This window comes from Lycium ferocissimum, chromosome 10 (assembly GCF_029784015.1).
Source record: "Lycium ferocissimum isolate CSIRO_LF1 chromosome 10, AGI_CSIRO_Lferr_CH_V1, whole genome shotgun sequence".
In the NCBI taxonomy this organism is placed as follows: domain Eukaryota; kingdom Viridiplantae; phylum Streptophyta; class Magnoliopsida; order Solanales; family Solanaceae; genus Lycium; species Lycium ferocissimum.
Window position 1 is genome coordinate 35,271,752 of NC_081351.1, and position 12,401 is coordinate 35,284,152.

The 12,401-nt window shown below is 38.9% G+C and overlaps 1 protein-coding gene across 1 annotated transcript in view; it reads right to left on the reverse strand.

The window, feature by feature from the left end:
* LOC132033603 (BEACH domain-containing protein B) overlaps nt 1–12,401 on the reverse strand; it is a 35,885-nt gene that overhangs the window by 11,416 nt on the left and 12,068 nt on the right. The window contains exons 11-28 of the mRNA XM_059423617.1: nt 11,298–11,750; nt 11,028–11,183; nt 10,773–10,922; nt 9,471–9,626; nt 9,260–9,301; nt 8,765–9,109; nt 8,450–8,626; nt 8,119–8,279; nt 7,696–8,011; nt 7,171–7,603; nt 6,723–7,059; nt 6,335–6,523; nt 2,430–2,691; nt 2,061–2,252; nt 1,742–1,960; nt 1,475–1,651; nt 704–819; nt 105–566 (exon numbers count right to left, since the gene is read on the reverse strand). Coding sequence (XP_059279600.1) covers nt 105–566; nt 704–819; nt 1,475–1,651; nt 1,742–1,960; nt 2,061–2,252; nt 2,430–2,691; nt 6,335–6,523; nt 6,723–7,059; nt 7,171–7,603; nt 7,696–8,011; nt 8,119–8,279; nt 8,450–8,626; nt 8,765–9,109; nt 9,260–9,301; nt 9,471–9,626; nt 10,773–10,922; nt 11,028–11,183; nt 11,298–11,750 — 4,343 coding nt within the window. The remainder of the gene's footprint in view (nt 1–104; nt 567–703; nt 820–1,474; nt 1,652–1,741; nt 1,961–2,060; nt 2,253–2,429; nt 2,692–6,334; nt 6,524–6,722; nt 7,060–7,170; nt 7,604–7,695; nt 8,012–8,118; nt 8,280–8,449; nt 8,627–8,764; nt 9,110–9,259; nt 9,302–9,470; nt 9,627–10,772; nt 10,923–11,027; nt 11,184–11,297; nt 11,751–12,401) is intronic.

Consider the following 12,401-nt stretch of genomic DNA (forward strand, 5'->3'; position numbering starts at 1 on the left):
ATGTGTTGAATTGAATATTATATCTTGTCAATACAAATGAGAAGTCAAACGATGCCACGTAATTTAACAGCCAGAGGAAGGATCATTAAATTATGAAACATTACCAAATGAAAAGCTGCAAACGGCTCTTGCTTTGCTCATCATCAGCAGTCAGAAGGCAAGGCAGAAGAGGGATAACCTGTTGTACACATCGAGATGCTCGTTCAAGCGATGATTTACAAAGATATAGGATAATCAACCGAAATACAATTCTTGGACACTTTTCCCCTCTTAAAAGCATAGCCTTATCAACAGGCTTGTTGGGTTTTCCAGCCAAAGCATTGCTAATCCCCCCTGAGACAACAACAGCAGCCATTTCTGCAGCTGGTATATTCAGTGATTCTACCAAGCCACGGGCTCTTTGGCTAAGTGATGGTGCTACTGACTGTGAGGACCTGGGTAACATCTTGTTTGGGCCCTTGCCATTCATCTCACTTATAGCATTCCAAAGATTGTCACATAAATTCCACCACTCATCGTCAATTTTCTCAACTTCATTAATGTCAGGCCGCTTGAAAACATGACTCCTGGAAAGAAAGCAAGAGGCTTTTACAGAAATGAAAACAGCGGAACACTGCAGTAACTTCATTAATTTGGTAAGGCCAACCAATAAACTGCTGCAACATCAGGTAATTATAAAAAAGCCAAACTATATCTGCAGTACCTCGATAGCTTCTCATCAGGTTCTCCTTGGAGGGCATCAAGTAGAGCAGATCCAAGGTCTTTCAGCTGTTCTAGTTCTAAGAACTCTGAAGAAAATTCTGTGTTGCTGGCTGGATACTGTGACCAGTAGAACAAAATAAAGTTAAATACACTTTCAACAAGAATGAAACAACAAAAACCACATTCAACTCCTATTAAACATATTTATAAAGCCTCCATTTTATTAAAATGATCCTATGTTCTCTACCAACGACCGCCATCTTATAGTGTGCCAACAGTGATGTTGGGTTATAAACAGAAATATGGTCCAATTTCCTTACTATGGGCAAAAGAGATTAGTCTTTATCACTTGTTGGGAAAGTAATTGAGTTCCAAGGTACAAATAATAACTGTTTGCCACTAGAAAGACTTGAGACCAGAAAAAGTTCAAGAAAGCTGGAAACAAGGGAGATGAGGAGATGGAAAATAACAGTGCTAGATAGAGGAGCTCACAGCATATATACTTATTCTAAAGTTTAAAGCTACTACGTCTTTTGAAATTTAAGCCTACAAACTACTTGCATCAACTTCCTATGATATTTATGATCTGAGAATAATACCAAAAAGCTTTGCAAGTAGCTTGTGGACCAAGCAGTATATAGGGTGGAGGAAAATAAAAAAAAATAACAATAATCACTTACGCATATAGCAAAAATAGCAGTTAATTTCAGGTGACCAAGAAAACAGAGAAATAAATGGGTAGAGGAGCTAGTATATAAAGCAAGACATATACCGGAAGATTAAACTTCATTTCAGAAAGAAGCATCTCATCAACAAGTTTTAAAAGATACAGCATGTTGTCTCGACAAGGCTGAGTGACAAGAACATTCTCCACTGCAGATAAGTCTAACAACTTGCGGACTAAGTCCTCGTACAGATCACGAAGGAAGTACCTATAAGCAATGCCACCCTAGTAACAAAAGCTTGCAGTAGTCAAATATTTGACAACAAAACTCAAGTTGTAAAAGAACTGTGTCACAAAGTAGAGGTAAGGACACACTTGTTCACATTGTACAAGGAGAAAGTTCACAGTCTCCTCCAAGTGTTGCCAGCCACCTTTTATAGAATGCATATAATGGCAAAGAACAACACAGTAGAAACTCCTCAAATGATTTTGCTCACTCGTTTCAGTGTCATCGTTAATTTTCGACTCCAATTTGTAGTTTTTCAACGCATTAAGCTTCACGGAGGCATCCAGCCATGCATTCCAACCGTTTTCCTAAACAACAACGTTCAAGCAATGAGAAGATAGTCATTATGCCTCATCAAACAACGTTAAAGAAGGGAGCAATTCTATAGCAGCAAGAACAGATTTCTACCATTAGAGCTTCAATGTTTGTAGCATTCGAATCAAGAAGATCAAGTAGATCGCTAATAATTTTTATTCTTGTAGGAGCATCCTTACAACCTGACAAGAATCTGAAAATAAGGGCTAAAATCTGAGGAAGGAAAAACTGAGAGCTATTTCTGCTACTTTTTTGACGGTCAAGTTGACTATGCTTCTGTAGAACCTGAAACAAAAGATCCAAATAGTTCAATGAGCTTCTGTATGTACACTGACTATTGAATAACTAACTAAAAGCAAACTACAACGCAACCAGCAGCTAGTACATGTTATAGCAGCATGACTTGCTAAGTGAGACTGTAATCTGGAAAAGAAAAACAAGAGCACCAATTTACATGCACACCTGTTTAGGGCTGGCACCTCCAAGCAGAACATCATACAATGTCGCACACAAGAGATCTGTCTGAGGAAATTTAAACAGTCTGTCGGATATAACTGAGAAAATGGGTTGCGTCCTTGAACCAATTTTCCTAAGGCCCTCTGAAAGAGATTTAGATCTTCCAACAGCAATACTGAAGAATTTTGATCCTTTCTTCTCCAACGGAAGACCAACCAGCAGTCGTCCAAGGAACTGCAGACCTAGTAGCCTGATGGGCTCGAAGTCTCTGCAACAAATATAGCACATGACAATCAAACGAAACAGACTTTGGTTTTGAATAACTTCAACAAATTACTTCAGGAGGCACATTCACTACAGCAGTTTATAGGCATGGGAACAAAAATATAATGTAAAGAATTACTAAGTAATTACAAACGATACAGATTATTATGTTGTCACCAATAAAGGAAGTTCGAGAGGATCTGGAACAATGCTAGTAAGAAGGAAGCTAGTTTGCTAGGTTCTAGATCTTCTCTCTTATTCTTTATAGAAGAATCCCCTAAATTCAAATAAGATCTTTTGTCAAAAGCCTAATTGAGACAAATCAGCTCTTACTGTTCTCCGAGGCGCATAATAGATCGATATGAACATCATGAGTTGTCCCGTAATAAAGCCTAAAATAGTAACACATACAGATCTCATGCACCTACGCACATTGACCAAATCCTAGTATTTCCGGTGACAGATTTTTTTTTTTTTTTGAGTATTTATAGACCAGTACTTAGGTAGTACTGAAAAACCCTTTACAAAGAAAAAGAAAACTAAGAAGCTAAGAAAGTAAAATCAACATGAGTCAAGAACTTCTAGGATTGATTCTGCATCTACAGATTTTGTACACCAAAAACAAAATAGCAACATACAGTCTTGCTTGATCTTCTGCAGAGTGCTACTTCTATCCTCAAAACATCTGGAGTTCCTTTCTTTCCAGATTGTCCACCATATGCAAGCTGGAATGATCCTCCAGTAGCCTCTATTCCTGGCCCCAATCCCAGCCTGCTCCCAGCTAGAAAGAGTGTCAACAATCTTGCTAGGCATTGTCCAAGATATGCCTCTGAGATTGATAAAAATCTTCCATAACTGATCAGTAATTCTGCAATGCAAAAAACAGATGCCCTACTGTTCGGCTGCTTCCCCACATAAACAACAATTTGAAACTAATATAATCCTTCTCTTTCTCAGGTTTTCATGTGTCAAAACAGCTTCTTTGGCTAGCAACCATGTAAAGCATGCAACCTTAAGAGGTATCTTAACTTTCCAGATTTGTCTCCATGGCCAGTTAGAGTTTTGTGGCTCAGTCATGTTCATGATCTTATAGCCAGAATTCACTTTGTAGTGCCCCTTGTTATGCCCAGTCCACCACAAACAGTCCACCCCATCCTTCAGCCCTTGGAAAGACTCCAAATGTTTAGTCTAGGTATTTCCCAGTCATTCAACATTCTTCTTAAGATCAACTCCCCAGCCTTGAGGTGACCACATTGCAGCCACTGTTTTGTTCTGATGTTGTGCCAGAGCAAACATATCAGGAAATAGCTCCTCCAAACTTCTGTTTCCCAACCACCTATCCTTCCAGAAAATTGTTTTGTTGCCATTATATACTCTGATAACAGAATGGCTCTTTAAGAAAGGCCACCATGCTCTGATCGATCTCCAGACAGTTACACCATATGGTTTATTTACCTCCTTAGTAGCCCAAAAATCGAGCTCCCCATACTTCAATTTGATCACAGATTCTTCACGAGCCGAGTGCGTGAGCCATTTCTAGGCATTATCCGGCGAGAGGGCTTGGCTATGAGGTATTAGTTCCTCGTTAACAATCAATCCACCTTGTTTTGAGATGACACTGTAGCGCCCATAAAGCAAGGTGAAGCGCTCAACATGTTTTGAGTCTCGCTTCAGGGCTTAAGCGTGCCTTTGACAACACTAAATACTACAAACCCTTATATTCGGTTCCCCCCGTGTTTCTGGAAGCACGTGTTTCGTCCATAACTTCACTCTTGAAAAATGACAAGTTAGTCCCTCGTGCTCTCAAGTGTGTATTCCCAAGTTATTCAAGGGTGTAGCAGGGATTCAGTGCTACTCACCTGACCTCCAACAGTACCTAGTGAGATGTTACCTTTTTTTAGACTCAATCCTACATCACACTCTCGACTTTTGAACATCTACACATTTTTGAGGTTTTACCAATTCCATCTTTCAGTATTTTGCCATTATCGCTCATCCACCTTCTCCCATTGATACAGACACATACAACTTCACAACCTACAATTCCACCACCTAGAACTCCACTTTATACAGCTCCACCATTCCTGACTTGTAATCATTGATTTCTTCATCTGGTCCAGATTATTCAAACCCGAAACAAGATTCTTTGTCTGTTGCGGACTTGTCTCTCTCGCACCGTTCTCTTGCTACTCAAAAAGTATTTGTCTACTCGTAATCCTAATAACAGCCTCTCACCTTTACAAGGTGAGGGTAAGGTATACGTACACTCTACCCTCCCCAGACCCCACCTGGTGGGATTATAATGGGTATATTGTTGTTGTTACTCGTAATCCTAATCCCTAATTATTCTTGTTTTGAGTCATGTCACAATCTCATTATGTTTCTGTGTCATCAGTTTCTATTCTCTCATCCCGATTGGCAACAAGCAGCTATTGTTGAATGGATGTTTCTTTTACCCTCACTCTAGTAATAATTGGAAGCTTGTTCCTCTACTTCCAAGAAAATCTACCGTGGTTGTGGTTGGCACTGTTGGTCGGATTGATCAGCCCAAGGCACCATTTAGTTGCCAAAGGCTATGCTCAAGTCTTTTGGGTCTGACTGTGGTGATACATTTCCCGTGGCTAAACTTGTGTATGTCCCTTTTTCTGTCTACGGCCACTATTCATCATTTGCCTCTTTAATAATCAGACATTAAGAACACATCAATACGGTTATTTATAAAATGAAATAACTATGGAGCAACCACCAAGCTTTGCTGCTCAAGGGCAGTGCAACTGTCTGGTATTCTGGCTAGGTTGATCATTATATGGTTTAGAAGAATCCCTTGAAGACAGGTTTAGTAAATTAGCTCAGTTGTTCAGGATTAAGGCATGACTTGCAATGAAGCAGATGATTTTGTGTTCTATCGTCATTCTGCTCCAAATATGTAAACGTATTTGGTTATATTTATGATCTAGTTATCACAAGAATGATCAGGAAGGCATTACTAAGATGAAACATTATCTCTTTCAGCATTTTCAGACCACGGATCTTGGTCAGTTGAGATATTTATCGAGTCCTGAGGCTGCTCAATCCAGATGAGTTATTGACAAAATGTAACTTGTGTGCGACAATCAAGTTGCATCTTCATATTGCATCACATCCGTTGTTTTACGAGATGACCAAGCACATAAAATGTAATTGCCGAGAGAGAAATACTCCTATGAGATACTGTCACAAAGTTCATAAAGTCAAATGATCAGCTTGCATATATATTCACAGGACAAGTTATTTATGCAGCAAGCTTTTGTACACTTTTTATGGAGACAGCAAGCTTGGTAGATACGATTTGTACCAGTTTGACGGGGAATGTCAAGGATACTGAAAATATAGTATATCAATTAGGATCAGATAGAGTCAAGTAGTTTGATTGATTTCAAGTAGTTGTGGAATTCTTGATTTTCCTTCTAATTTGGAGCATGAATACTTCACCATATAAAGACAAGAGCTTCAGGAAATAATCAAACTGAGTTTCTCGGAATTCCTTTTTTTTGTCTCATTTCTCACAATGGTGTCCCCTCTAACAATTTAAGCTTTTAAATAGGGTGGTCGCACAATTCAACATTTACGATAATCAAAAAATGTGTTTCAACTATTTGAGGTCATACCTTTCAAGAAGATTTACAAATATGTGACAGCCACCAATCAAATTGACTTGTTCAAGGAAAGAAGCAAGCAGTTGTTTCTGGGAAACAGCTCGAATAACCATATGTAGAACATCTTCAATGCATGCCATGTCCTGGCTACTCTCAAAAAAGGCTATGAGAGATTTTATATCAGATGCTGAAATATGCTGCCTGCATAAACAAAAAGGTAAGAGAACATCTTCAAAAGGTGGTGCACAATAGGAAATAGCTTTATTTCTGGAAAAGCTGAAATAGGAAAGCTAAACAGAAGCTAGAAAGCTTACATAGTTACATGGTAAAGAAGAAAATTCAGTCACTACAACAGTCAAAAGAAGAAAAGTTTTATCCTATCCAAGAAAAAGAATACTACCTGAGACTCATCTCACCGAGACTCAATAGAAGGAGACGAATTTTATGTATTTCATCTTTGCTAGGTCTCTCCCCTATAACTTGTTTTGTCACAGGATGTAAAAGAGGCTTGCTTCCAATAGCAGAACGAGTTTTGGTATCATCCCAGTAAAATTGCCGAATTATGTCAAGAACACGCGGGAGCCTACATAAACTTCTCAGCAACCTTGGATCATTATCAAATTGCTGGATGAGAAACATATACAGTTCACGTTGAACCCTGTAACCTGAGTAGACCCATATAACAGGGCTAAGAAATATATGGGATATAGCATCCTTGACTAGCATTTCTGACAGACCTGGCAATAAATTAAAGAAAGTTACATAACAGAAGATTTGGCAAAATGTGTCGAACAGAGAGTTACTCAAAGATAACAAAAAAGAAGAAACAAGTAGCTTGTGTGACTTACCACCATTTGCAACCACATTAAACAAATGTTTCAAAGCAGACAGTGTATCCATATTTAATTGCTCAGGGGGAACTGACTGCAGCAAAAAACCCAGTATTGGAAATCCGGCAAGAAGGAGCATCTGTTGTTGATTGGCTAAATTCTCATCCAGAACAGAAGCTATAAGTTCAATAACTTCAGCAGTTAAACGCTCCTTTGTAATTGGGGTAAGTAAAGCTTGGCCAGCTTGCTTAGCTTCTTCTATTTCATACAAATCAGTCTTAGTGAAAAGAGGGAAAAACACAGAGACACCCCCAACACAATATATGATCTGTTGAAGCAGTCGTCTAGAGCACAGCTGTGTCCCAACCAAGACAGTTGCTTCAAATGAACTTTTATCTAATCCAGGATCCACCACTGGTGAAACATTAAATAAACGCCTCCCATTACGTGCCTGATACAGAAATTTCAATATTTCAGTTCCATACGAACATGCAAGAAAACACAAAATTTTCAGGTAAACAATTCAAGGGGAAAGAAAAGAACCTGTGAATTAAGTCCAAATATGATTTTGGATGCAAGACCATCTTTAACATCAAGCACTCCACTGGGCAATGGGCTATCCAAATGAACTGCAGTTTCATTATCCAGGAAGGAATACATGTAGCTAGGTCCTAAAGAATAGATGCCTAGCACATGTTCTGAAGCAATGGAATCGTTGAACAAGTAAACTGGACCAATCTGACCATAGAAAGCAGATGGATCTTTCGAATAAAGTGTAGGACTCTCTTCCTCATAGGAAGGTAAACTGATTTTCGTGCCAAGAGTGCAACAAGTCAGAGGCTCATTTACTTTTGCATATCTGCAACCAAATTATGAAAATTCACGGAGCTATCTTCAATTGAGAATAGATCGAACAAACTCCTCTAACCAAATCAAACATCAGCAGGGAGAGAGAGATAGAGATACCTGCATTTTTCAGAGGATACAAGAGTTCCATCCAAATAACACTTCAATTGGCTACCTCCAGAAAATGTCCTACCGATTGTGTGTGTTAAACACAAAAAATGCCACTTCTTTCTAACAAGATTGACTTGCAGCACAACAGATTGCCTTTTCTGATTAATTGACTGTAAAAGTAACAGAGAGCTATTAATAGCAAAGACATCAGGCTAACGTGGCTTAACAAAGAAGGCTGGTGTAACCAATGCAAATATTGTAATGCACTGCAAACTCAAGACTCACAGAAATGTAAACAAGCCCCAAGTCAAACTGAAGCAAATAACAACTTTTTTATCACCTCATATATAAGCTTATCTTTTCCAAGAACACCAATGCATCCTCTTCCACTTTCAGTAAGAAAACTGAAAAGTCCCATTGTTCCACCACCTCTGGGAAAGCTTTCTACCCTTAGCCAACAAGTAAACGAAAACCCCTTATTCAATGGCCACTGAACTGGAGTCTTTATCAAAATTCCCTGCATGAGGGAAGGGGAAGCCTCACATAATTTGCAACGAGAAGTTACTCGGAGCAAGTAGAGAAAGGAAAAAGAAGAGACAACATGCATTCAGTAAAACAAATTTCAGATTGCTAGAAAGGTCATTGTTTCAGTTACCGATTCCACCCCACTGAGATCAAAGAAGGCAGTTGGCCCCTTCTCGTTGAGCATTGACAGCATGCTGGTCAAAAGCAATGAGCTGTACTGCTGATGTGACCCTACTTTCTCACTCCGGAGTAGAGCAAAGATTTTTCGTATATCTTTTCCAGAAATGCTATGCCCGCCAACTACCTGGATTAATTGGGCAATTTTCAAGACTACAGTGTCCTTGCCCTCTTGGGGAAACCAATCAAGAAGAAAGTTTAGCATCCCTGCTTTGACACAAGAAGCTTGATTGGACATTGAATCTCTTATAAGCTGAAGAAAAACATCAAGCCCCTGATTCCGCAATGAATCACTGCTCTGCCCAGTTAGCAAACAGAAATATCATTATTCATAATACTGTATTTTTACAAAAATAAAAAGGAGATAATTGAAGAAGAGTAACAGTGAAAGCACAACAGCCAAAATCATGATAGGGAAAGCATTAATCAAAGTGGGACTGATACCAACCTTTTGCAGGACACTGAGATATAGCAAGATGACATCTTCATTCTGAAGTATGAAGGCCAAAAGGAAAAGATGACATGAGTAGCACATTTAACATGTTATTAATTTACTAAAACCATGAGGAAACAAAAGCTGTTATTGTGTTTTTTTTCCCTAACAAATACAGAAGGATGCTGTAACTGTTGGTGCACATACAAGAATTAGGACAACTAACCTTTATCATAGGGCTTGCCTTGAGATCAAACTTCCCATCAACCAACATATCAAGCAGAGCATCTAAAAGCGCCTCACTTGGTTTCCATTGGCAGAAGTCCAACAGCAAGCTACGCAAAGTCTGATAACCCGTCCCCACAAGATCTCGAAACGCAGCCTTTGAAACCAAAAGAATAAAGAATGAATGAGTACACAATTCAGACATGCAAAAACATATGCTGTTTCAGAGGCAGGACCAATAATCATGGTAAAAGAAAGACATGATTGGGATAGGAAACACTTTCATGGATTGAGAAACTGAGCCTGATCACATCTATTAGAAATACTGGAATACTATAGTAAGACTGGGTTCAATCTACTTTTCGTACTCGATAACGCAAGACATTGTCTGTTTTGATTAGACACAGAATTGGTTCGAAAGAATAAAGTGGATCCATATAAGGTGGATCCATAGGATTAAGCTTTTAAGTGGGAGTAATGTTGCTGCTGCCTGTCAACCGACATTTGTTTTTCTGTCTTCCCCAAGATTAGTGAAAACATGGCCCTAATTCCCTTCAAGATGGAGCTCAATATTCAATTGCAAATAAAAGGCATCCCCAAGCGCCATGCAGCACTTGGTCGGAGTAGCTTGGCACCAGCTCCGGTTCATCCAGAGTAAACAATTTCCTGCTTGTTTTATGTACCAATTTTAAGTATACTAATGCATAAATCCAGAATTTTATTTTACTCGTTGTATGCAGAAATTTATGCCTAACCAGAAGGAAGTGCCAAAGCACCCTGCTAACCAGGAATAGAGTATGAAAGGTTCTTCTAGAGCAGTTAACTGAAGCTTTCACACAGAGTCAATTTAATACAGTAATAGGAAAAGACAAAGACCTAAGATACGGATCCCCTTACCATAAGGAAAATGCATAGTCTCCCTTCAAGAATTTTTAGATAAACACGAGATGACAAAATACTACAGTGATACACATGCTCTTTGTTACAGAAATATTACAAGGTCCTATGGAAAATAAATTGCAACGGAAATGATAAACGACTTCGAGACTTCGAGTTGGCACTACAGCGGAAATGAGGCCAAAGCTAGGCAACAATGGAGAAGAAATGCAGCACCATACAAGATGATCCCAAGTGATCAGAAAGGAAGAAAAGATGTGAACCCATAATTAGACAGCCTGTTCATTTAGGAGGAAGTTAAAAGTACACCATTTTTCGTGTTCTCAATAATTTTGCAACCATCACAAACAAATTATGCAACTAATTGCACAAAAGAGAAAAATTTTACTGGCAGAAACAAACGCACCTTTGAGACATCATTCCCTGAAAGCAAGCAGGTTAGTGTTTGGAGGACATTCAGAACCAGCTCTTCACCTTTGGGCACGTCAAGGTTCCCATTTAGCAAGGATACAACATGTATAAAACACTCGCCATCCCGAAATAAAGCCTGATAATACTGCCAACATAGAAACCACTCTCTGTCAACATGTAAACAGAATATGAATAGCAGACAACACATAGCTACAGAACAGTAGAAAAACATAGATTTATCAGAGCATACCTCTATATCTGTCAAAAGTAAATCAATCATCCCAACCAATAGATCGATAGACAATTCAACAAAGTTCTCCCGGTCCTTAACATGAGTAAATGTTTCCAGATACTTAGAACATATATATAATTTAGCTTTCTGGTCCTCCTCAGAAGATGGAACAATCTGTTCCCCCAGCAAAAGATTTCACATGAAAGAGGTAAATAAATGAAAGATTAGTAGGAGGGCATAGCAAGAACACTAAAAATAATACAAAATAAATTCATTACAGATTATTACCTTCATCAAATCAAGAATAAGAGGAAGCATGCGATTTCTCAATTTTTCTTCCCAAAACAAATCAAACAATCTATCAACGCAGGTAGCACTGTGCAAAGTAGAGCTTTTGGCATCTTTCGTAAGAGAGAAATACTCTGCGACGAGTTCAATAAAAGTTTCCATGCTGTTCTGCCAACTATGAATCATCTCGAGAGAATTCACCATGTCTTGGTTTAGAGAAGGAACAGGACCACTCTCCGTGTGAGGACTAGCAATCCCGTGCCTTTTAGACTCTTGGGCCTGAACGCAGGCAACTTTGAGGACACGAGGAACTGCATCGAGCGTTTTAAAAGAAGAAAGAGTTTTCTCTGATGAAGACCGCATAATTTGAAGTAGGCTCTTAGCAAGAAGATTTGCAACCCAAGGATTACAAGCAGATTGTTCAAGAGCCTCTAGCAAAATGGAGCACTCAGGCTGCCACCATAAGAAAATAAGTTTCAGGACAAGAGGGAAACTGAATTGCATAAGCTCACATCTTATGAAAAAAAAAAAAAAAGAGAGATTGCAAAACTAGCACAGCCAAGCATTATATGTTCTTTATTTACCAAACCTTTTAATCTGAACAAAAGCGCATGGAAGGAAGCTCACTAAACAACTGGGAAGGTGAAGCATAAAAGAAGACCCCAATGCATAATTCACACTGTCGTTAAGGCTGAAAATGCCAACCAGGACAGTAGCCTAACATGAAACAGAGGAAGAATTCTATCCAGTTTCTATCCAGTCACATAAATAGACAAATTTCACCCAACATGCAAACTGAAGAGGAAAAATGTTTCACTTGGAAGATAAAAAGTCTAAGAAAAGTACCAATAAAGCCCTCAAGGCTTAGTTCAAGTGGCTAGATTGAGGGACTTGTGAACTAAGCTTGGTAATCAAGTGGAGAAGGATAGAAGGCGAACCCATTATCCCTGAGTTTTGAAGGCTGCATTTGGTCCTAAGGGTTGTCTCCAGAAGGATATCTCAGTCATTAAAAAACCATTTTGTATCTTCTAAAGAAGCACTGACGAAGAAGAATTAATCATGAATAAGCCATTGAAACCCAAGTAAGGATGCAACATTATGCTA